At 41.1% G+C, this 24,799-nt stretch overlaps 2 protein-coding genes across 3 annotated transcripts in view; one reads left to right on the forward strand and one right to left on the reverse strand.

Annotated features, from left to right (window-relative positions):
* Positions 1 to 24,799, reverse strand: part of FBXO42 (F-box protein 42) — an 84,927-nt gene that overhangs the window by 45,635 nt on the left and 14,493 nt on the right. For both annotated transcript variants that reach the window (XM_070404180.1, XM_070404181.1), the window contains exons 2-4: positions 13,901 to 14,167; positions 10,850 to 10,966; positions 728 to 862 (exon numbers count right to left, since the gene is read on the reverse strand). In XM_070404180.1, the coding sequence (XP_070260281.1) occupies positions 728 to 862; positions 10,850 to 10,966; positions 13,901 to 14,150 (502 nt within the window). In that variant the 5' untranslated portion in view covers positions 14,151 to 14,167. The remainder of the gene's footprint in view (positions 1 to 727; positions 863 to 10,849; positions 10,967 to 13,900; positions 14,168 to 24,799) is intronic.
* On the forward strand, positions 23,590 to 23,700 carry LOC139001627 (thymosin beta-4-like). Its single transcript, XM_070403141.1, has one exon. The coding sequence runs from the start codon at positions 23,590 to 23,592 to the stop codon at positions 23,698 to 23,700; it is 111 nt and encodes a 36-aa protein (XP_070259242.1).

The raw sequence follows: 24,799 nt of genomic DNA on the forward strand, positions 1-24,799 counted from the left end.
GGAATCTTCCCACACTCGAGTTGTTAAGAGTAACCAGCAGAGGCATGTTCCATACACTCCCCAAATATCTGAGCTGGAAACAACAAAAGATATTCAGAGATCTTAGCCCTGGGACAATAGCTCTGTCGGTCCACTACCGTTCTAAAGACTCTGTGTTTCTGCTCTTCAACTTCATACCAAAGAGCATGTTACACCTGTACAAGTACTTGAGAAAACTACGCAAGTGAATTCACACAGTAATATATAACAATTTTGGCAGGGCACCAATATGAATAAAATATAATTTTTTTTAAAATTCAAAGACCTTTACACAAGCATATTACCCTTAGCATTTACATAGCATATTGGACAAAGAACCCGGGGCCCTAATAACTTGCTCTTGAGACCAACACCAAAAAGGATTGTGGCCCTAGCCAGTTTGGCTCAGGGGATAGAGCGTCGGCCTGTGGATCGAAGGGTCCCAGGTTCAATTCCGGTTAAGGACACATACCTAGGTTGCAGGCTCCTCCCTGGCCGGGCCCTGGCCAAGGCCCGTACAGGAGGCAACCAATCCATGTGTTTCTCTCACATCGATATTTCTGTCTTTCCCTCTCTCTTCCACTCTCTTTAAAAATCAATGGAAAGATATCCTTGGGTGAGGATTGGGAGAAAAATAAAAGGACTGGGCAGTTTCCATGCAAAGGGAATTACCTGGTAAGAAGGCAAAGATGAGCATTTTATCTCTTACCTGAAGCCAAAGGTCGGATCCACTCTTTGCTATTCAGGTCAAGTCTCCAGAGGTCATTGAAGGCAGCATTGCAGCTGCTTTGGGTACAGCCTCCGAACACATACATAGACTGATTAGCATCATAATAGCATGCACCTAGAAAGAAAACAATAAATAAATAACTGATGTTTAATTTTGAGGCTCCTTTAATACCTTAACTATAGCCCCTATCTTTCAAAGACCAATTATTTCACAACTCTTTTACCAGGTATCAATTTTCTATAACCAGCCTGTTGTCCTCAGGTTGGTCAGTATCACGTTAACCTTTAAAATAAGGCCCAGAGCCATAGCTGGTTTGGCTCAGTGGACAGAGCGGCGGACTGAAGGATCCAGGTTCAATTCTGGTCAAGGGTACATGCCCAGGTTGCAGACTCAATCCCCAGTGGGGGGCGTGCAAGAGGCAGCGAGTCAATAATTCTCTCTTATCATTGATGTTTCTATCTCTCTCTACCTCTCCCTTCCTCTCTGAAATCAATAAAAAAAATATATTTTAAAAAATAAAATAAAATAGGGCCCGGAGAAAATGTTATTTCTGAGCACACTAAAGCAAAGTGACAATGATGTTATTAAATAAGACAGTATAACTCCAGCAAGAGCACACAAGAATTCAGATGAAGGGAGCTCAATGAGTGAAATTTCAGCACAGCTGCATAATGAACCTAAATCTGCATCACCTGCTAGGGTTAGGGAACGATAGTGCTAACAGATGTACTGTCCCCCCATTTCTCTCCTTCAGTCTTCCTCTTATCGTTTTTGTTTTCAAATGAAAACCAAAGCACAAACCAATAAACAAATCTTTATATGAAGGAGAATGACAGAAACTTTTAATCAATGCCATGAAATAACCACACATAAAGACCAATGTAGCCCAGCTAGCGTGGCTCAGTGGTTGAGCACTGATGTATAAACCAGGAGGTCACAGGTTCCATTCCCGGTCGCACATGACCGGGTTGCCGGGCTGGAAGTCCAGTAGGGGGCGTGCCGATCCATGGTTCTCTCTCATCATGGATGCTTCTCTCTCTCTCCCTCTCCCTTCCTCTCTGAAATCAATAAAAATATATTAAATTTAAAAAAAAGAACAATGTAGCTCAGAGATATCAGGAATAATATGGACACGATATAAATGAGAAAAAAAACATGAAAGTCATTAAGCTCCTAGGTATAACTAGAAGCCAACAAGACAGGCTAGTTCAGTGATGGCGAACCTATGACACGCGTGTCAGAGGTGACACGTGAACATTTTTTTGGTTGATTTTTCTTTGTTAAATGGCATTTAAATATATAAAATAAATATCAAAAATATAAATCTTTGTTTTACTATGGTTGCAAATAACAAAAAATTTCTATATGTGACACGGCACCAGAGTTAAGTTAGGGTTTTTCAAAATGCTGACACGCCGAGCTCAAAAGGTTCACCATCACTGGGCTAGTTGGTACTGAACAGAAAACCAGTGCTGTAACATTGAAAAAGCCACAAGGTCTCTGAGAAGAGCCTTTTTATTTTATTTTTTTAATAAAGATCTGATATTTATTTATTTATTTTGTTAAGCCTCATCTGAGGATTTTTTTCTGTTGATTTTTAGATAGAGTGGAGGGGGGGGGGGGGATCAAGCTTGCAACTGAGGTATGTGCCCTTTACAGAGTTACATGGTCTAGACTGGAATCAAATCCAGGACCCTTCAGTCTGCAGGCTGATGCTCCAACCACTGAGCCAAACCAGTTAGGGCAGAAAAACCTTTTAAATTAGTTGATTATATACTAATTAAATATATACCTCACCAATGGGCATCATTCTGAAGAAAAGAGGCAATGATTATGAGAGGTGCTGTTCCTTTAAAACTAGGAAGATCAGAGCTAGAATCTAGATAAGAGGCTTGAGAGCTAAGTTCTGTTACCCTGCTTCTTTCTCACTAAAACCTCATTTAGTCTCTATCCCTTGGAAAAGATGACCACACTCCTTATACTCTTGCATTTAGCATCCTGGATCGCAGGAAGAAGGCCGAGCAAAACTTCCCTTTCTATTCATTTTATGCATACTAGTGGGAAAAAAAGACCTCTCAAAGTTCATGTGAAACTAGGCTTGAACAGTTAAGGGTCACATAAAAGGAAGGGGGAAAGGAAAAGAAATTGAGAGATTCAACTCACTAGTGCAGGGTTTCAGTGATCACTCAGCTTATTTATAGATCTAGTTCGATTTAGCATGCCACCGTTTGTAAGATCTCTTCAGAACCCTGGCACCACTTATTCAAGTTCAGAAAAAGAGAAATGCCACTGCTATAATTACCTCTGTAATATGTACTAACTCTGGGAATAACCCTTCCTTTTATTCTTCTTAAGTGAGCCCACCCTATAGGCTCTTTAAGGAATCTCTACACTAGAAAGGCCAAGTCAGAAAACTGGATGAGTTAAGAACCAATAAAGCAGTGTGTTTAGTCACTTACACCCAATAATCTCAATCAGTGGAAGAAGTACATCCAAACCAGCAGACCTCTGACACTGCAGTAATGGAGCTGCACACTTTTCAAATTAACAAAGAAATTAAAGAGAATAGAGATGTGAAGAAATGAAATACTATCGTCCAGCTGGCGTGGCTCAGTGGTTGAGTGTCAACTTATGAACCAGGAGGTCAGGGTTCCATTCCTGCAGGGCACATGCCCGGGTTTCGGGCTCAATCCCCAGTGGGGAGTGTGCAGGAGGCAACCAATCAATGATTCTCTCTCATCATTGATGTTTCTATCTCTATTTCCCTCTCCCTTCCTCTCTGAAATAAATAAATTAAAAAAAAAAAAAAATATATATATATATATATATAAATAAAAGAAATGAAATACTATCTAATCACCAATAGGCTCACACCTGCAAAACAGTCAATATATTCCCAGAACTCAAACACAATAGAATGGTATATGAAGATTTAAATGATCTCACAACTTCTACTGACTGTCTTTGTCTTTGAAAGTAACTTCTAATCTATATCTAAATCAGTTTTTTTATCCACATCCCAAAAATAAAGTCTATTGAGAAGTAAAATCCTATGAAATTACATTGCCCATGTCTCAAATTAAAAACTACAAATAGCAAAGGATCAAATTAGATGACATTAGACAAACAAAAAAGAGTAATTACTGAAGCCACATTTTAATCTCCACTAAAGGAGCTAAATTAAGCTTCAGATATTCTGGTCTTCTCATACCTTTCTTGAACTAACTATTTCAACAAATGGGAAAATTTTGAACTGAACCAACTAGTGCCAGGCAAAAAAAGAACATTCTTTTCCTCTTGATAATCCATGCCTCCAGAACAGAAATTAGCAATGTCCTATGGCTTCTGAAACCTTAACTTGTGTCCATTTTAACAATGTTTAATAAACAAGTTCATGATTTCATAACTAAAAGAGTCAGAGCTCATTTATGTCACACCATTCCTCAAAGATCAACTCTTAGCAGCTGCTTCCTTCGTGTAGCAAAAGAGTACAGTGCCTTTATTTATCAAAGAGGTAGCAAACATTCTTCTTCTCTATTTGGATTGAAAACCCAGCTGGCAGCTGGGCCCCATGAGGTTCTTAACCACGTGTATTTTAATCCTAGACTAAAATAAGGCAGTCGGCATTTTCCTGCTTCTCTTTGAGCAAACAAAGGTTTCTGCAAGAGGAAGGCACAGCCCAAACTCCACAAAGATAATAGGACTGAAACGACAAGTTTCACACACTTTATTTTCAATGTCCAGCAGTTAATTATCAACGAAGCTTGGAAAGGAAGGGAGTCAATTTAGGCAACTAAGTTTAGAACTCAGATATAATGGAATGAGAAAATGGCCATCAATAATACACTCAAATATTTTAGGCATTCTAATGAACTTTGTTTAATGTCTATTTTTATTTAAGACACTATATGTTGGTCTGGGTGGGGGTGGGGAAACCGGACAAGTTCAATGGGTCTTGTAGAAAAAAATAAGAATTTAAGCAAATACCAGTGCTCAAGTAGTCATTTCCCTTTTACCAAAGTTCTCCACCCAAAGAGAATATTTTCCTTTCAGAACATCTAGACCATTGGAATGTGCCAAACAAAAGTTACAGTTCATAGTACAGTATGAATACACTGCTAAGAAATAACATTAAAAATGTTTATTCCAATTGCTAAACCTCTTCAACCTTTGGGAATGGGCTTGATTGTTCCATGAACAATTATTGCAAGACACATCCCACAAATTAATACCTAATAATCCCTATTCAAAAGTCAAATATTCACAATTACACAAACAGCAAGCGAATGACTCTCAGCATTCTGAATACTTCCCTCCTATATTACATTCCTCTCAAATGTAAGATCTTCCAGTTGTTTCATATTTTCCATGATGCCTGGTAGTCACTCAATAAATACCCACTCTAACTTGTGCACTTTCGGTTGTTAAAGTCTCTTTTGTTTCCCCCACTTGTCTCCAGAGAAAGGTCCTGAGGCATTTATCCCATGCTTAAAGAGACTATGCTGTCATGTGTCTCACATCTACAAGCCAGGACATATTTGATAGGGCCTGTAATTACATAAGTATGGAACAAGCAAGGTTGGTTACCCAGTCTGGGCCTGCTGGCTATTGCAGGAACACAATCTGCATGTGTGTGGAATGACCTGACCATATCTGGGGCCTAAACACTAAAACTTTTTTCAAGGCATGATGCTGGGGACTCAACAGACCACTACATCCTCTTGAAAAGGACACCCTACAATCTGAAAAGGACCGCCTACATTAATCAAGGCTTGCATGATTGGTCATGCACTCACCAAAAAAAAAAAAAGAGGGGGCGGGGGGAAGAACTGGCTTTATTTTACTTCCCCTGCCCTTTTTGTCCCAGATATTTTTATTATTTTTTTATACTTAGGAAAGAAGCAGTACTGCTCATATCTCTGTTACATTTAATTTCACAGAATTTAATAAATTATCAACTATGATCATTTTGCAATTTAAAACATAGTTTTTAGCAAGTGTTCCTTTAATTCAATTTCCTAGCAACTCTGTGGCATAAGAACTTGTCATACACATTTTACAGATGAAGAAATTGTGGTGAGAAGGGCCAAGGAACTTGCTTTCCAAGTCCAAAGTTCTTTTGCATGCAGTCTCTCATATATAGGTAATTATGGTAAGACAGAGATGGTTATAAATAACTAGAGGCCTGGTGCACAAAATTCATGCATGGCAGGTGATCGAAGCGTGAATGTCTGGCATAGAAGGGCAGGTCCCAGCTGACCTCTGAGCCCTGGCCGGCACCGCATGCCCCCCTCCGCCTGAGTCATAGCGCCCGAGTCCCCACGCAGAGATGCAGTGAGTGTGGCCAAACGCTGCAGGCCAGGGCACAGTATAGGCTGCCCAGCGGCGCCGCATGGAAGCCAGGCGGGCAGCACGCTCTCTCCCAGCCGGCCTTGCAGACCACTCCTGTGCGAACCTACAGGGAGCCCAACCGGCCCCTGCAGTCCCGGCAACTGTGGCCCAGTTCACCTGAAAGAGGCCGCGCAGGTGTGTGGTGGGATCCTTGCGGGTGCCCAGTACCTGAGCACCTGAGTGTGGGGGCTTCCCCAGCGTGCGAGCCCTGATGTCCTAGGGGAGGGAGAGCAAGCTCAGCGGACACCCGCATTCTCACTGCACCTCTGTCCCTGTCCCCCCCGTCCCCAGGTAGCCAGTGAGAGGTCGAAGCGCATCGCCAAAGCCCGCCATTTTCCGTGGCCCCCCCCCCCCCCCCGGTGGTCAGCGCACGTCATAGCAAGCGGTTGAACTCCCGGTCTCCCGGTCAAACTCCCGGTTGAATGACTGCCCAAGGGGACAATTTGCATATTAGGCTTTTATTACATAGGATAAGAGGAAAGTATGAAGTGTATTAGAGGAGTAAAAGCAAAGGAAGAAAGCGCTTAATCACCATGGTGGGAAATTTGAGAGTAGTTTTTGAAGAAGATGGCTTCTGGCTTTGTTTGTTTCTGAGATAGGTTTTAGAGGATAGGACATTTTCAGCAAATTAATGAGGGGCAACCAAGACTGGGATAGCAAAAGAGGAGGAGGGAAAGGGAAAATGAAATCAGGGCATCCAAGGAAAGAAATGAAGTAGTGAGTTTAAGAAATCACAAGGAGTCTTGTGTGGTCTGACTGTGTAAGGAGGCAGTAGCAGTAAGTTAGGCTGAAAAGGTAAGGTGGAGCCTTGAAAGCCAGGTGGAGTGGAAACTTCTACATGTAGTGCAAAGAGACAGGCTTTTTGGAAGTGGAATGACAAGGCTGGTTTTATGTTTCAGATTTGCTCTGTTTCCCGACAGGAGCTCCTGTCATTTCGAGCATGCCAATTCTTTATGTATAGGATCATCCCAGTCACTGCAGGACATTTGCCTGGTCTTTGCCTACTAAATGCCTGTAGTGCTTTCTAGTCGAGACAATAAACAATGACTTTACATATTTCCAAATACCCTAGGAGGTGGCACTGTCCCTAATTTTAGAGATGATTGCCAACAGTGTCTAGTCCAGATTCAAATGAAGAGAAAAGGAAGGCAAGAAGACTATTTAGACAAAACAGGAAAGATGGAATGATTAGATCATACATGGGAGTAATGGGGAAACAAAGGAAACATAATGAGAGAGATTGCTGAGACAGAACAAAATCAACAGGATTTTACTTTTATTGTTGAGAGAAAGAGAGGAACTGAGGATGAATCCAAGTTTTCAAGCTTGTATAATTGAAAGCATGATAAATGCCATTAACTAAATTAGGGAGAGGAGAAAATTTGGAGGGTACTACTGAATTCGGCTTTTAGCTGACTAAACATGGAACATCTGTGTATCTCTAAGGCACTAGGAGCAAAGAATTAGAAATGCAGATCTCGAGCTCAACATGAGCTGAGAATAAGAAATAAAGTTGATCTCAAGGTATAAAGGGTTGAAAGAGGAAGAAACTAAGGAAAGAAATTCCTTGTTTTCAACCCGTTTTGAAAACTGCTATTTCTCTGTAACAGTCTTCTTTAGTTTGCCAGTTAGACAACATGTAGACAGATGGAAAGAAACATGAGCGACCAAAAGAGACAATAAGACACAGAGGCATCTCTTTAAAAAAATCTATGGCACCTTTTTTCGGATTTCAAGTAGATATGAAACAATTTTTAAGTAAAAACAAGTATCAAAACCCACCAATCTCTGAAATTCTGGGAGCTTACTCACTGTACTATTCCTTTCTATTTCCCCTTCAAATAACTGCCTCTATTTTATGATACTTGTTCAAAAGCTAGTTAACTGAGAAAAAGTTTTTCCCCTTTTCTCATCAGAAAGCTAAACTCTTGCTTTGAGAAATATTCATCTTTGAATATTTCCTACTCTGGTTTTTATTTCACCTAGATTCATTCTATTTTCCTCACAGTTTAAAAATCTAAAAAAAAAAAAAGAGCCCTGACCGGTTTGGCTCAGTGGATAGAGCATCAGCCTGCGAACTGAAGGGTCCTAGGTTCGATTCCGGTCAAGGGCATGTACCTTGGTTGCGGGCACATACCCAGTAGGGAGTGTGCAGGAGGCAGCTGATCAATGTTTCTCTCTCATCAATGTTTCTAACACTCTATCCCTCTCCCTTCCTCTCTGTAAAAAAATCAATAAAATATATTTTTTTAAAAATAGCTCCTTGAGAGAACTAAAAACACAGCAATAGTTTGGCCTGTTCCTTTGATCTATTTAGATCCAATTCAAACGAAATAATGAGCCGAAACCGGTTTGGCTCAGTGGATAGAGCGTCGGCCTGCGGACTGAAAGGTCCCAGGTTCGATTCTGGTCAAGGGCATGTACCTGGGTTGCGGGCACATCCCCGGTGGGGGATGTGCAGGAGGCGGCTGATCGATGTTTCTCTCTCATCGATGTTTCTGACTCTCTATCTCTCTCCCTTCCTCTCTGTAAAAAATCAATAAAATATATTTAAAAAAAAAAAAACACGAAATAATGAGTTATGATTATTTATTAAACTATCTTCTGCATACAGAGTATAACAGATAATCTAGGGTAGCCTCCGATGATCCTCACTTCCTGGTATTTATACATTTGGTCAATCTCTATGTGACCAATAGAATATAGCAGAAAAGACAGTATTCATCTCAGAGATTAGGTTGTAAAAGAGACCATGGCTTTTGTCTTGGTGTCTATCTCTGTCTCTTTCAGATCATTTATTCTGTGGGAAGCCAGCTGCCCAGTCATGAGGAGCTCTATGCAGTCCATGTTAGTAAGGAACTCCTCCTGTCAGTTACTTGACTGAGCTTGGAAGCAGATCCCCCAAGGCCCCAGTCAAGCCTTCAGGTGACTATCGATTTGGCTGTCAACTGACCGCAACCTCATAAGAGACCCTGAGCCAGAATCTCCTAGCTAAGCCACTCCCAATTTTGTGACCCTCGGGAACTCTGTGAGATAATAAATGCTGTTTTAAACTGCTAAGATTTGGGGTATTTTTTACGCAACATGGATAACCAATATACTCTCCTTCCCCTCAAGAGTTCAAAATATAGTTGTGTGTGTGTGTGTGTGTTTTTAATACATTTCTTTATTGATTTCAGAGAGGAAGGGAAAAGGAGAGATAGAAACATTAATGATGAGAGAGAATCATCGACCGGCTGCCTCCTGCACACCCCACACTGGGGATCAAGCCCACAACCCAGGCATGTGCCCTTGGCCAGAATTGAACCTGGGACCCTTCAATCCGCAGGCTGATGCTCTATCCACTGAGCCAAGCCGGCCAGGGCAAAATATAGTTTTTTTTTTAAAAGACACACACATATAAGCTAACAATGAAAGACATTAAGTGCCAAATTAGAATTCCAGGCAACATAAACATAAGCTCAGAACAGAAAAATATTTTCTATGGGCTAGAGAGTTGAGAAAAGGTTTCATGAAGGAGCTAGAACTTGAACTGAATCTTCAAGGAGAGGCAAGCTTCTGCTAAGTGGATGGGAATACTCCAGGGAGGAAGAAACGAGTATGACAAAGTGATAGCTTGAAAGAGGAGAGCTCTTGGGAAAAGTTGGGAGATGAAGTGGTGAATTTAGACATAGGTCAAAAGAAAAAGGGCTTTGAATATCAGACTAAGTTTAGCTTTTATCTTGTAGGCAATAGACAGGCACTGAAAGGTTTTGAAAAGGGAAATAATATAATTAAAGCAGTAATTATGAGAACTTTCTAAAAGGCACTCCTCTCCCTCGGTGAGCTCTCTCTTTGCAGACCCATTAATAAATGCACCTTTACTGGCCTATAATATACATCTCAATTTCACTTTGATGGAAGGATATGAATCACAATAGAATAAAATGTGTCTACAAAAATCAATTAAAATAGAGAGTTAATTCTAGAATAATTTTAAAACTCTATATCTATTTGCCAGGACATTTTATTTATAATTTTACTATCTAAATTTATATTTTATAATCAATAATCTTCACATTCAAAAACTTTTTGTGACTCCAGTCAAATTCGTGTTTGCTGAACATACATTAAGTTAAAATAAAGAGTTATTGTAAAACTCTGGAGCAAAATCTAGAAATACTCTCGTGTATGTTGTTCCTTTGTTTTCGTCTTACATGATGTCAGATGTTTAAAAGTCTAAGCATAACACCTTGACCTCTTTGGAGTAGAAATACTACAAAAAAAATCAATGAAAAGCAGAATATAAAATTATACCAAAGTACCAACAATGTATTTAGGCTCATGTTCTTCCCTAATTCTGATTGTAAAATTAATGTAAGTCCTCATTTTACATTCTCATCATTAAAAAGTCAGACAAGCCCTAACCAGTTTGGCTCAGTGGATAGAGCATCGGCCTGCGGACTGAAAGGTCCCAGGTTCAATTCCAGTCAAGGGCATGTACCTTGGTTGTGGGCACATCCCCAGTAGGAGCTGTGCAGGAGGCAGCTGATCAATGTGTCTCTCTCATCGATGTTTCTAAATCTCTATCCCTCTCCCTTCCTCTCTGTAAAAAATCAATAAAATATATTTTTAAAAAATAAAAATAAAAAGTCAGACAAAATACATGTCTTCAAAGTAGTTTTTGGAAACACAAGCAGGGTGGGATCTGCTTTCTCAGTAAATACTTACTGTGTGAGAATCGCTGAGTGATCGGGGTTCCAGGATAAGGGTAAGTCCGACTCTCCCACTGAATGTTTCCTTCCTGAACAGCCTTTATGAAACCATGATAACACTGGTGAGCTACACCTAAAGACAAAAGTAACAAAGGCCTCAGCCTAGACAATTCACTTGTAAATCAAATTATTAAAACCATTTAAGTGTTTTATAATTTTATAAAACATAAGTTTCTTTGAAAAACTCCAAATTTCTTTGATTTTTCATTCAAAGAAAGAAAACAGAGACCTGGCCTGGTAGCTTAGTTCATTAGAGCATCGTCCCGATATGCCAAGGTTTCAGGTTCAATCTCCGGTTAGGGCACATACAAGAATCAACCAATAAATACATAAATAAGTGGAACAACAAATCAATGTTTCTCTCTCTCTCAAAATCAATAAATAATTTTATTTTTTTTAAAAGAAAGAAAATAAAATCATAGAGTTTTAAAACTGGAAGATCCAATCCTTTCATTTGCCAAGTTCAGGAAGGTTAAATGACTTGCTCAAAGTTATAAAATTAGCTCACTCTGTAACTCTGCTCCCCTTTATGTTATATCATGATGCAACACATCGAAATAACTGGTGTTATTTACTCCAAAGCAAAGGGGCTGGCAGACAATTTAGCTTAATGATAAAGAGTATGGTAAAACAGTACCTGGAATATGATAGGTGTTCAGTAAATATCTATCATTAGGCCATGGCAACTAAGCATTCTCCATCTTAAATAAGGAGATAATAATTAGTTTATAATGGACTATTATTTATAACTAAATTATTTATAATTAAGAAAGTCTGTTTTAAAAAGTGAAAGTGTGCCCAGCTTGTATGGTTCAATAGTTGAGCACTGACCTATGAACCAGGTCATGGTTTGATTCCTGGTCAGGGCACATACCCAGATTGTGGGTTCAATCCCTGGGAAAGGGTGTACAGGAGGCAATGTACTGAGAAGCAACTGATTGATATTTCCCTGTCACACTAACGTTTCTCTCTCTCCCTCTTCCCCTCTCTCTAGAATCAATGAAGAAAAACAAACAAACAAATATATCCTCAGGTGAGAAAACCCTATATAATAAAAGCCTAGGTGGCGTCACGTAGGATGTCATCACAAGATGGCCTCCACAAGATGGCTGGCAGGGGAGGGCAGTTGGGTGCAACCAGGCCAGCAGCGGAGGGCAGTTGGGGGCGACCAGGCTTGCAGGAGAGGGCAGTTGGGGGTGACCAGGCTGGCAGAGGAGGGCAGTTGGGGGAGATTGGACCGGCAGGGGAGAGCAGTTGGGGGTGATCGGGCTGGCAGGGGAGGGCAGTTGGGGGTGATCAGGCCAGCAGGGGAGGGCAGTTGGGAGCGATCAGGCCAGCAGGGGAGCAGTTAGGCATCAATCAGGATGGCAGGGGAGCGGTTAGGGGGCGATCAGGCTGGCAGGCAGAAGCGGTTAGGGGCAATCAGGCAGGCAAGCGGTTAGGAGCCAGCAGTCCCAGACTGTGAGAGGGATGTCCGACTGTCCAGCCCGGCAGTCGGACATCCCCTGAGGGGTCCCAGATTGGAGAGGGTGCAGGCCGGGCTGAGGGACACCCCCCCCCCCCGCACGAATTTTGTGCACCGGGCCTCTAGTAAATAAATAAATGCCCAATAATACGTTCATACACGTGATTAGATCAGAGCCCCTCATCCATGATCCTTCCACCTCTATTTAAGAGGTGAAACCATCTATTTCCAAAGGGTAGGGAGCCAATCTCTCCTGAAGAGTCCACTAACTCTTCTGACAGAAGCAGGTTGTGCATACCAGTATTACTTGTTATAAGCAGCTTCAACAAAGCTGGTCCTTAGACCTCCAGGATAGAGTTGGATAAGAGACAAGATCCACATTCCCCATGAGAACCACTCTGATGCAAGGAAAAGCTTTTAAGGCTGATTCTTATCTACAGGTTTTTCTCTTTCAAATTTCTGGCTGCCTTGCTCCACCGGGAAAGAAGCAATTGATAGAACCCTTTAATCAAAGATCATTCAACTGGCTTGGTCATCTTTATTTTTAAAAAAAGGGGTGGGGGCTTTCCACCTAAAATGGAATGAAGCCAAATAACTGCTATCGATTAATTAAAAATAAAATACAGCCAGTAATTTCAACATTTAGCTAAAGTTGAAATCTTGATTAGAAAATAGAGGGGAAATGGGGAGAAACTCATTTTTAAAAGTAAAAGATATCCAAAAGGCCTGTGTTGTTTAGAGATAAAATCAAGGGGTAAATGCTTTCACAAATCCCTATTTGCCACAACTAGCCACTTTGAGAGATAATATGGTATCATCATGGACTTTAAAGACAGACTGCCTGTGAATCTTTGATCCTCCGTTTAGTATCTGTGTGACTGTGGATAAGTTACTTACCTGTGCCTCACTCAGTTTCTCCATCTATTATAGCTTGCTGAGAGGATTGTAAGCAGTTACAATAGTGCCTGACAATGGTAAGAGCTATATTAATGTTAGCTATTACTGTTATCCCATATCCATCCCTACTTTGCCTGTTCAAGAACAATACAACTTACCAGATCAACTCTAAGAATATGCAGAAGAAAAACTGCAAATTGATTAAATACTATAGTATTCAAGCTGTTCATAAAACTACTCAGGATAAAAAGAAAAGGGAAATGTACAATATTAACTAACACTAAACTTTAGAACCATAGTAAATTTAAGGAAGAAAAGAGAAAAAAGCCCTGGCCAGGTGGCTCAGTTAGTTGGAGCGTCATCCAGTACACCAAAAGGTTGCGGGTTCAATTCCCAGTCAGGGCACATACCTAGGTTGCAGGTTTGATCCCCAGTTGGGATGCGTGGGGAGGGGGGTGGGGGGGAATTGATGTTTCTCCCTCACATTTTTATTTCTCTCTCTCCCCCTTTCTCCCTCTCTCCAATCAGTTAAAAAAAGAAAAAAAGAAAAAAAAGGAGAAAATAAAATTTAGAGTTTAAAAATAATTCATTCAAACACATTTTAAATAAATAAATAACCTTTCCACGTCCCACTGTCCCCAGTACCTTTGATAAGTCGATACCATTGTTTGCAGACAAGGGCTGCAGTTTTGTGTTCTTGGTATGGTGAAAGAAAGGATAGGATGTATTCCAAAACCTCTTCAGGCAGCTCAGACATGGACCTATTATGTCTAGTCTCCTCAACCTCCAATATTGGTTGGGGCTCCTCATCTTGCTCCATTGTCCCTTCTAGCACAGTTTCTTCTTGGTCCACCGCCATGAAACTGTCATCTTCACTGTCCGAGGAACTGGCCATGACATTCCACTTGACAGCTATCGTGGGAAAGAAACAAACATCAGTATACACTGCTAGCAGCTCTGAAATAATGTAGGCATGTGCACCCAAGTTGTTCAGGATTTGTTTGAGACCCTCACTATGAAATGTGTTCTCTAGCACTTTCATACACTAGTTGTGAGCCACCTTAATTTGATAGGCACAGCTCAAGCACCAAGCCCATCCCAAATAACTAACAATCCCTTAAGGCTTCTGGTTGTATTTTTTACTCTCTACTGAAAACTATGATTGGTACAACTATACTAGTAAAGCCAGAAAACAGGTTCTCTAACAATTCCCCTGACTCAAGGATCTGACTGGAAGATAGCAAAAGGAATAACAATTAGCCTCCCTTAGCCAGTAACATAATTTAAGACCTCACACTCAGAAGGAAAAACTAACTGTGGTGCTACAAAGAGTAATAAGAATATTCTGAGGCCCTAGCCGGTTTGGCTCAGTGAATAGAGCCTCTGCTTTCGGACTGAAGGGTCCCGGGTTTGATTTCGGCCAAGGGCACCGGGTTTGATTTCGGCCAAGGGCACATGCCCAGGTTGCAGGCTCAATCCCCAGTAGGGAGCGTGCAGGAGGCAGCCAATCAATGATTCTCATCATTGATGCTTCTATCTCTCCCTTTTCCTTTGAAATCAATAAAAATATTTTTTTAAAAGAATATTCTGTCCTAGCTGGTTTGGCTCAGTGGATAGAGCACTGGCCTGTGGACTGAAGGGTCGCAGGTTCGATTCCAATCAAGGGCATATGCCTGGGTTGCGGGCTTGATCCCCAGTAGGGGGCATGCAGGAAGCAGTCGATCAATGAGTCTCTCTCATCACTGATGTTGCTGTCTCTCTCTCCCTTTCTCTATGAAGTCAAAAATATATTTAAAAAAGCGAATATTCTGAGGATGTGATTTTAGATATAACAGTTTTTCTAGCTTTTACACAAGACAATTCACTTAAGAAGATAATAAATAGTACAAGAATAGGTCTAACTAGCTAAAATACCAAATACACAGCAATTATTTATACTAGAAAACATCATAACAGATCCAGGAAGTAAAAAACTGGAAATAATACAAATGCCCCTCAACAATAGAACACATAAATGTGGCACATTCACAATGGAATGCTCAATGGCTCAATGAATAAAGCATCAGCCTGAAAACTGAAGGGTTCCGGGTTTGATTCCGGTCAAGGGCACATACAACAAGGAGCCACAGGTAAACACACAGATAAGTCTCAACATAATATTGAGCAAGTAAAATTAGAAGAGTACATACTACATGACCATGCTTATGTCAAATTCAAAATTAGGCAAAATTAATTTAAGCTGTTGCAAGTGAGGGTAGTGGGTTACTTTTGGTAACTACTGGGAAGCTCCTGGGGGTGTTGGTAAAGTTGTTTCCTGATTGGGTAATGGTTACACAGATGGGTTCAGTTTGTGAAAAATTCACCAAGCTGAATACGTAATGTATTTCTCTAAAGTTTACTAAAACACGCCATGATCAAGTTACCTCTAGTAGAGGTAATTAATTTTAAAAATTATTATAGGTGATTTTAAATTTTCTTCTTTGTGTTATCATCTGTATTCCCTAAATTTTCTAGAAAGAGAACAACATGTTAAAAACATACACACAGAGCTCGGCCAGTGTGTCCCAGTGGTTGAGCGTAGAGCTATGAACCAGGAGGTCAGGGTTCAACTCCCAGTCAGGGCACATGCCAGGGTTGCGGGCTTGATCCTCAGTAGAAAGCATGCAGGAGGCAGCCAATCAATTATTTTCTCTCATCATTGATGTCTCTCTCTCCCCCTCTCTCTTCCTCTCTGAAATCAATAAAAATATATATTTTTAAAAACATACACACCGCCCTAGCCCATTTGGCTCAATGGATAAAGCATCAGCCTGAAAACTGAAGGGTTCCAGGTTTGATTCCCATCAAGGGCACATGCCCAGGTTGCAATCCCCAGTAGGGGGCGTGCAGGAAACAGCCAATCAGTGATTCTCTCTCATGATTGATATTTCTCTCTCTCTCTCTCCCTCTCCCTTCCTCTCTGAAATCAATAAAAAAATATATTTTAAAAAAACCTGGAAGAATGAGCACATTCAAGAAAAATGAAAACATAAAACTAATGAAATTGCTTCCAAGACAATTTATCTACCAAATTAGCTCATGATACTGCAATGTGTCTTAGAAAGTGGTGCTAGAATCTTGATGATGATGAACAATTGGCTAACTGGAAGTAGTGGAGCAGTTTAAATCCTCCCAGTTGGGGGAGGAGGGGGTAGTGGTGAAGAAAGGACACCAGCAATTCCCTCCATTCCCCCAAAGTTAAGTACTGTCATAGGTAAACTGTAAGTTGGATTAGATCAGCAGTTCTCAACCTGTGGGTCGCGACCCCTTTGGGGGGTCGAACAACCCTTTCACAGGGGTCGCCTAAGACCATCGGAAAACACATATATAATTACATATTGTGTTTGTGATTAATCACTATGCTTTAATTATGTTCAATTTGTAACAATGAAATTGGAGGTCACCACAACATGAGGAACTGTATTAAAGGGTCACGGCATTAGGAAGGTTGAGAACCACTGTATTAGATAAAGGATCCTAGGTAGTTAGCCCCACCTGCCCCACTATGGGTGAGCTGTTTTTCCCCACACTTAACTGCTAGAGGGAAGGCCTTTCCATTTCCAGCCCTAACTTCTATTCAAAAAATATAGTCATGTAAAATATAAAACAAAAATTTGAATTTTTTCCTGGCAAAAAAAAAAAAAAAAAAGCTGCCCTTTTCTACTGGAAAAAAAAAATTACTTCCTATATTCCCTCTTATTCTTTCCCCTCAAGTTATCATTTTTTATCTCCCATTGGCTATCTTCCCAAATTTATTGATTTTTCTCATATTTTTAACATCTACTCAGCCCTGAAATTCACCAAAGAATCCAGAAAAACCAATTCCTTGAGTTTAGCTGTATTTTTCACATTTCAGTTAATCACAGAATCTCAAATACAGATGTTTCTTATACAACTTTTTTTTTTTTTTAATTCTCACCGGAGAATATTTTTCCATTGATTTTTAGAGAGTGGAAAGGGGGAGGGAAAGACAGAGAGAAATATCAATGTGAGAGAAACACATCAATTGGTTGCCTTCTGTATGTGCCCTGACCACATCTGGGGAGAAGCCTGCAACCTAGGTACATGCCCTTGACTGGAATCGAACCCGGGACCCTTAGGTCTGCAGGCTGACGCTCTATCCACTGAGCCAAACTGGCTAGGGCTCCTATACAAGATTTTGACAGATTGTGAGTCTAGGGTCTGCTTCAGAACAAACTGAATCATAAAAACTGCAAAAGGATATTTTCATTACTATTTTTACCCCCGAAACAAAATAAATCTGTTTGGCTCCATAAAACAATTTACTTCTTTTCCAAATCTCAAATTAGCAAATCCAAAGAAAGGGCTCACACTTTTGTTAAATCCAGTTTTAAGCAATTGTCACCATTCAACCATTTCACTGCCTACACAAGCATCAAACCCTATGCCCCCGAGAGCATGTCTGCTATCTTGGCCCTGAACACAGATGCCAATGAGAACACAGGGATGGGCTCAGATGCAATGCCTCTGTAATTACATGCGCAGCATCAATTTGCACAGCCCTTCATTTTCACTTTCTTGATTAGGTAATGAAATCATCACTTATATTCCCAGAGGACATAGACGCATTCCGAAACAGTTTTTCATTTTTTCATGCCAAAAGAAGCCCTACAAAACATTTCACATGTAAGTGTATTTATTTAATGAATGTGATTTTCATGAAAAGCCTTTAAAAGAAATTTTCTCACCCTTCACATTTGTGTTAGGCCTTCTCCGTTTCACCAAAGTGAGAAACCACAATTTGAAGTCTACTTACTGGACTACTGAGGGCAGAGACCATTTGCCTAGGCACCTGTCTTTCTAGCACTAGACACTGAAATGAGCCAAGGTTTATTGACATTTCTACTCACAAAACCCTTGTGCTGACTTCACATTATTTTATAATAGAAATGACATCATTAGTACATCCAGGAAATAGCAGATCCTACCCTTATATGTCACTGGATGTTGTCAAGATATTTTATTGGTCAGAATGAGTATACTTCTATGGTTCCTTGAATTTTGACCTTTTAAGGTGTACACTGGCTGGCCTGAGAGTCTGCTGCCAGACTCATGACCCATACCACACCCAATGACCCCTTGCTAATTCAAGAGGAATGGTACTGAAGAAACCACTTATTAGGCCCAATAGTATTTTTTCTTTTGAAAAATTACTATACTACATCAACTACATTCAAACCAGTTTTGAAAATCCTTCTGAAGTACAAATTAAGGTTAAGATTCTGAGACCAGGAGATTTGGCTACTGTTTCTAGCTGCAATGTTATGTGATCCAGGTAAGTAACACAGAGTAAGATAGGAAAACCTCTTTATCCCTAAGTGTTGAAAGTTCCCTACCTACTTCATAAAGATTTTATAAGAATAGCAGATATCAACAAACTACTCTGAACTCAGAAGAAGTACGCTGTAAAGAGTTAAAATAGATTCAAAGAAATTCAAGATGGGAATGAGAGTACTTTGTTTTTCACTTAAAAGTAATTGCTAGCCCCAACCGGTTTGGCTCAATGGATAGAGCGTCGGCCTGCGGACTCAAGGGTCCCAGGTTTGATTCCAGTCAAGGGCATGTACCTTGGCTGCGGGCACATCCCCAGTAGGGAGTGTGCAGGAGGCAGCTGATCGATGTTTCTCTCTCATCGATGTTTCTAACTCTCTATCCCTCTCCCTTCCTCTCTGTAAAAAATCAATAAAATATATTTTTTAAAAAGTGGGAAATGGTAAAATATAAATTTCTACCTTACTGCAGGCATTCAACAAACATAAAAGGAACATCTGCTATATGTGAAAATACTGTGCTTAGATTCCCACGGGAATTACAAAAAGAAGATAAGCCACTATTTCCTCTCAAAGAGAGTAGCCCAGTTAGAGCCAAAGACAGATGTGTGATACCAAATGAGAAGCTTTAATAGTCCAGGAAAGAAAGCGATGGCTTCCAACTAGGATGAGAAGGAAGTTAAACAGAGGCAAGCATTTGAGCTTTGAAGAATAGTAGGATTTCAGAGAATGAAGTGGGAGAAGGTAAACGGATAAAAGATTTTAAAATTACTGTCCCTTGTACCAATATTCCTTGCCACTTACAGAATTACCTTTAGGACAAAAGGTAAAAACTATTTTTTACTCCATGAGTGATTTATCACACGCACATACTACTTAATATTTTATCTACATTAACAGAAGCTCATAATCTGAGACTCCTTAGATCACGACAGTCAATGTTTTGACAAAAAAAATCTAGAAATAGAATAATTTGGCATAACTATTGTTGCTATCAGAAAACTGTGAGCTATTTTGACAAGCAAATTCAGAGAGCTATTTCTATAAAGCATTCCAAATTTAATAACAGATATCAGCTGTAGTGAGGGTTTTTTTTGTTGTTCTTAATCCTCACCCAAGGATATTTTTCCATTGATTTTTAGAGAGAATGGAAAGGAGAGGGAGAGACAGAGAGAAACATCAATGTGAGAGAGACACATCGATTGCTTGCCGCCCACATGCACCCTGACCAGGGCTGGGGATCGAGCCTGCAACTGAGATACGTGCCCTTGACCGGAATCGAACCTGGGATGCTTCAGTCCACAGGCTGACGCTCTCTCCACTGAGCCAAACCAGCTAGGGCTGCAACAGGTTTTTTCAATGATTAAATTCATCAATATGTTATACCAGTGGTCGGCAAACTCATTAGTCAACAGAGCCAAATATCAACAGTACAACGATTGAAATTTCTTTTGAGAGCCAAATTTTTTAAACTTAAACTACACAGGTAGGTACATTGTTATTAACTTAATTAGGGTACTCCTAAAGCTTAAGAAGAGCCACACTCAAGGGGCCAACGAGCCGCATGTGGCTCACGAGCCGCAGTTTGCCGACCACGGTGTTATACAATTAAATTTTCCCTTAATGAAATAAAAAAATAATTTCCATAAACTATGCAGCAGTATACTTTATCATTCTTTACAATGGCTGATATTAAATGAAACCACTTTATGACTATTACAGAGTAGTAGCAGAAATGGACCAATTCTCAGAGCCATTCTCTATATTCATATGTAGCAGCCAAAGAATTACTAAGCATAAATGGTCAAGGAAAACATAGCAGCCAAAGAATTACTAAGCACAAATGGTCAAGGAAAATGTAGCAGCCAAAGAATTGCTAAGCATAAATGGTCAAGGAAAATGTACTACTTTCGATCATCAATAGAGATATTCTAGGTTCTGCAAATTCTATATGGAGAACCATACATTCTAGGTTCAGGAAAATGTTTCATTTGGTAGAAAAAGTGTATTGTAATTGTAATATCCAAATTTACATTTTATGGAAGCTTGAATATTTAGATTTTAATATACAAAGTATAGAATAATTCTGATTCTAATAATTTTTTAAAGTATATTTTTATTGATTTCAGAGAGGAAGGGAGAGGGGGAGAGAGAGAAATATCAATAATGAGAGAATTACTGATCAGCTGCCTCCTGCATGCCCCCCACTAGGGACTGAGCCTACAACCAGAGCATGTGCCCTTGACCAGAACTGAACCTGGGATCCTTCAGTCCGCAGGCCGATGCTCTATCCACTGATATTCTCTCTCATCACTGATACTTCTGTCTCTCTCTCCCTCTCCCTTCCTCTCTGAAATCAATAATTTTTTTAAAAGAAAATAAGAAAAATGCAAAAGGGGCAAATAATTACACTGTAACACTGTATTAACTCAAAACTGACTGCATCCGGCAGCAGAAATGTTCAGAGCACAACTATCTCTTCCTCTATGCTCCCACAATACTAAGTATCTGCCTGCATACTAGCAATTACTATACACTAGTCCCCCCTTATTTGCTGGGGATATATTCCAAGACCCCAGTGGATACCTGAAACTTCAGGTAGTGTCAAACACAATATATACTATGTTTTTTCCTATGTGTACATACCTATGATAAACTTTAATTTATAAGTTAGGCACAGTAAGAGATTAACAACAATCATTAATATAATAAAAGCCAAACTGTCCCCTCGGGCAGTCATTCGACCGGTAGTTCGACTGCTCGCTATGACGTGCGCTGACTACCAGTGGGTGGCAGTGGAGGCGCTGCCGGCCCTGATGGGCCCCAACGAGAGCTGGACTGCAGCGGGATGGTGGAGCAGGTGAGCAGGGAGTACCAGGCCAAGGTGGGTGTGAGCGGGGGGGGCCCGATCGCCCCGCCGACGACCAGTGGTGGCAGCAGGGGATGGGGCCATTGCCTGGCTCTCAGGCGCGGGAGCTGGGCGGGGGCCCAATCCCAATCAATCGCCTCGCAGGCAGGATGGTGGAGCAGGTGAGGGGGCAGCGCCAGGCCACAGCGGGGTGCCAGGTGGGGCTGCGGGGCTGCAAGGCTGGGGGTGCGAGGCTGGGGGCACAAGCTGGGGCCGATCCCTGCAGGCCACCCCAAGGGACCCCACCTGTACACGAATTTGTGCACCAGGCCTCTAGTCCTATATAATAAAAGTCTAATATGCTAAGTGTCTGGTCGTCTGTTCAACCAATCGAAGCATAATATGCTAATGATATGCTAAGGCAGCTCAACCGCTCGCTATGATGTGCACTGATCTCCAGGGGGCAGACAGTCGACCGGTCAACCAGTCGCTATGACATGCACTGACTGCCAGGGGGCAGATGCTCCAACCAGTAGGTGAGCTTGCTGCTGGGGTCTGGCTGATCAGGATTGAGCGAGATGGGATGGACACACCCTGGAGCCCTCCCGCAGTCCCTTCCCAGCTGACCAACCTCCCGCGTACCTCTCTGGCCCTGATCATGCACCGGTAGGGGCCCTTGGCCTGGCCTGTGCCTTCTCGCAATCCGGGCTAAGGGATCCCTCCCCCCTGGCCCTGAGTGTGTGAATTTCGTGTACTGGGCCTCTAGTAACTAATAATGAAATAGATTATGACAATATTCTGTAATAAAAGTTATGTGTGGGGTCCATCTCTCAAAATATCTTATTGTACTATACTCACCTTTTCACTTAAAGGATGCACTTTACAACTTCTCTCTGTCATATCTGAATTGCCAGCATCATTACTTCTTGCACTTTGGGGTTATTATTAAGTAAAATAAGGGTTACTTGAACACAAGCACTGCAGTAACACGACAGTTGATCTGATAATGGAGGTGGCTACTAAGTGACTAACGGGCATGGAGCATTTATAGCATGGATATGCTGATCAAAGAGATAATTCACGTACCAGGCAGGATGGAGTGGGATGGCTTGAGATTTCATCATTCTACTCAGAATGATGCACAATTTCAAACTGATGAATTATTTATTTCTCCAATTTTCCATTTAATATTTTTGAACTCTGATTAACTGCAGGAAAGCAAATCCACGGATAAGGAGGGACTACTGTACTGAAGCTGTCTATGTCTCCTCCTCTCCCTTCAGGGCACAATAGAAAATAATTCTATATCCTGCATCCATATAAGCCCTCAGCAAAAGGCTGCTGAATGAATAAGCAAACACAGCTTTATGAATTCATTTTAGAGCCAACAACAAAACCTAAATGTTAACTCATATTCTGATGAAAAAAACACACAGAACCTTCATATGAAAAATTAAAATTAAAAATAAAATCAGAGTTCAGATGGTTAAAGACAAAACTAGAAGAGGGATGGTAAAAATGGGGTATAAAGAAGTAGGATTTTTTAAAAATTCTTATTTACTGATTTGAGAGAGACACATCTATTTGTTGTTCCACTTATTTATGCATTGATTTGTGAGAGAGAAACATCCATTTGCTGTTCCACTTATTTGTACAGTCACAGATCAAACCTGAAACTCTGGTGTACAGATATCAAATTTATAATAATCAAAATATAGTCAATTATATGCAAAGACAGAATCAACAAATCTTTTCTATTTATCCTATTTCTTTTCTGAACTAAATTTTCAAAAGTTTTCCAATGAGAATTGACATTAGTAGTTTTTTACATTCCTGAGTCCCCTCTCCTGGTTTAGCAGAAGTAGTTATCCAAAAATTAGTTGCAGTACAAACGAATACACTTTCATTAAATATACACTTCAAAACTTCACACTTTCAGCTTAAAGATAGCTGCATTAACTTTAGACTTTAAAAATAAGGGAAGTCGTTAGTGAAAAAAAATTATGTATGTTAACAAAAAATACAATCACAAAAATGACTTAGTAAAACAGAACCTAATTTGAGGTTTCTTTATCATTTCATACACTAAATGTGAAGGTGGTCCCTCAAATTCCATTTTTGCTTTCTCTTTCCTTGCTACATCTCCTTAGGCAATCATGTCTGAAAAACACGATATGGCTGAGATTGAGAAATTCGATAAGTTGAAATTGAAGAAGACAGAAAAACAAGATAAAAATCCACTGCCTTCAAAAGAAACAATTGCGTAGGAAAAACAAGCAGGCGAATTGTAATGAGGCACACACCGCCAATAAGCACTGTACATTCCATAAGCACTGCCTTCTTATTTACTTTTATTAGCTGTTTAATCTTGTAAGATGCAAGGAGGTTGGATCAGGTTATCAGAGAACTACTGACAACAAAGCAGCACCTACCTATCCCATCTGCCTGTCTGGCTGACAGGGAAGGAAAAGAACTTGCATGTTGGTGAAGGAAGAAGCTGGGTGGAAGGACAATTAAATTTAGAGTAAAAACCAAGCTGGTCCAGCCCTGGCTGGTGTGGCTCAGTTGGTTGAGCATTGTCCTGAGCGCCAAAAGGTCACCAGTTCAATTCCCAGTAAAGGCACATGACCAGGTTGCAGGCTGGATACCTGGTCGGGTGCCTGAGGAAGGCAGCCCATTGATGTTTCTCCCTCTCCCTTCCTCTCTCTCTAAAAATCAGTAAAAACATATTTTAAAAAAACAAAAACAAAAAAACAAGCTGGTAGAAGGTGTCCTACAGGCTGTAAAACGTAGTTTAATTAGACTGTTGTTGTTAAATTGATTTTAATTATTGGAATGCACGTTTTAATATGCCGCAGGGAAGCCCGGGTCCCAGGTGCCAGAGGGAAGCCAGTGCCAGCAGCTGGGGTAAGGCCTAATCTTGCACGAATTTCGTGCATCAGGCCTCTAGTGTGTGGATAGATAGACACATATATATAGACTAGAGGCCCCGTGCATGAAAATTCATGCACTGGAGGGGGGGGGTCCCTCAGCCTGGCCTGCCCCCTCTCACAGTCTGGGAGCCCTCAGGGGCAGGAGGTGACCCGGTGATCAGGGGAAGGTGACGCCCCATCACACCTCTGCTGCTGCCACTGGAGGCAGCACAAGCCTCGGCCGGCCCTTGTTACCTGAGCCTCAGGCAGCCCTGGGCAGCTGGGCAGCCGCCATCCGAGGCTTGCCTGTGCCTTGGGCTGACCCTGGGCAGCTGGAGGGCTGAGAGGACTAGGGGTCTCCGGAGGCAGGCACATCGAGTGGCCAGGCCTGCCTGGGGGCAGGCCCGGCCTTGCCACACACCTGCCACCCCAGCAGGGCTGAGAGAACTGGGTG

This window comes from Myotis yumanensis, unplaced genomic scaffold (genome assembly GCF_028538775.1).
Source record: "Myotis yumanensis isolate MYYU_CA2020_CCGP unplaced genomic scaffold, mMyoYum1.0.hap1 SCAF_2, whole genome shotgun sequence".
NCBI classification, from domain to species: domain Eukaryota; kingdom Metazoa; phylum Chordata; class Mammalia; order Chiroptera; family Vespertilionidae; genus Myotis; species Myotis yumanensis.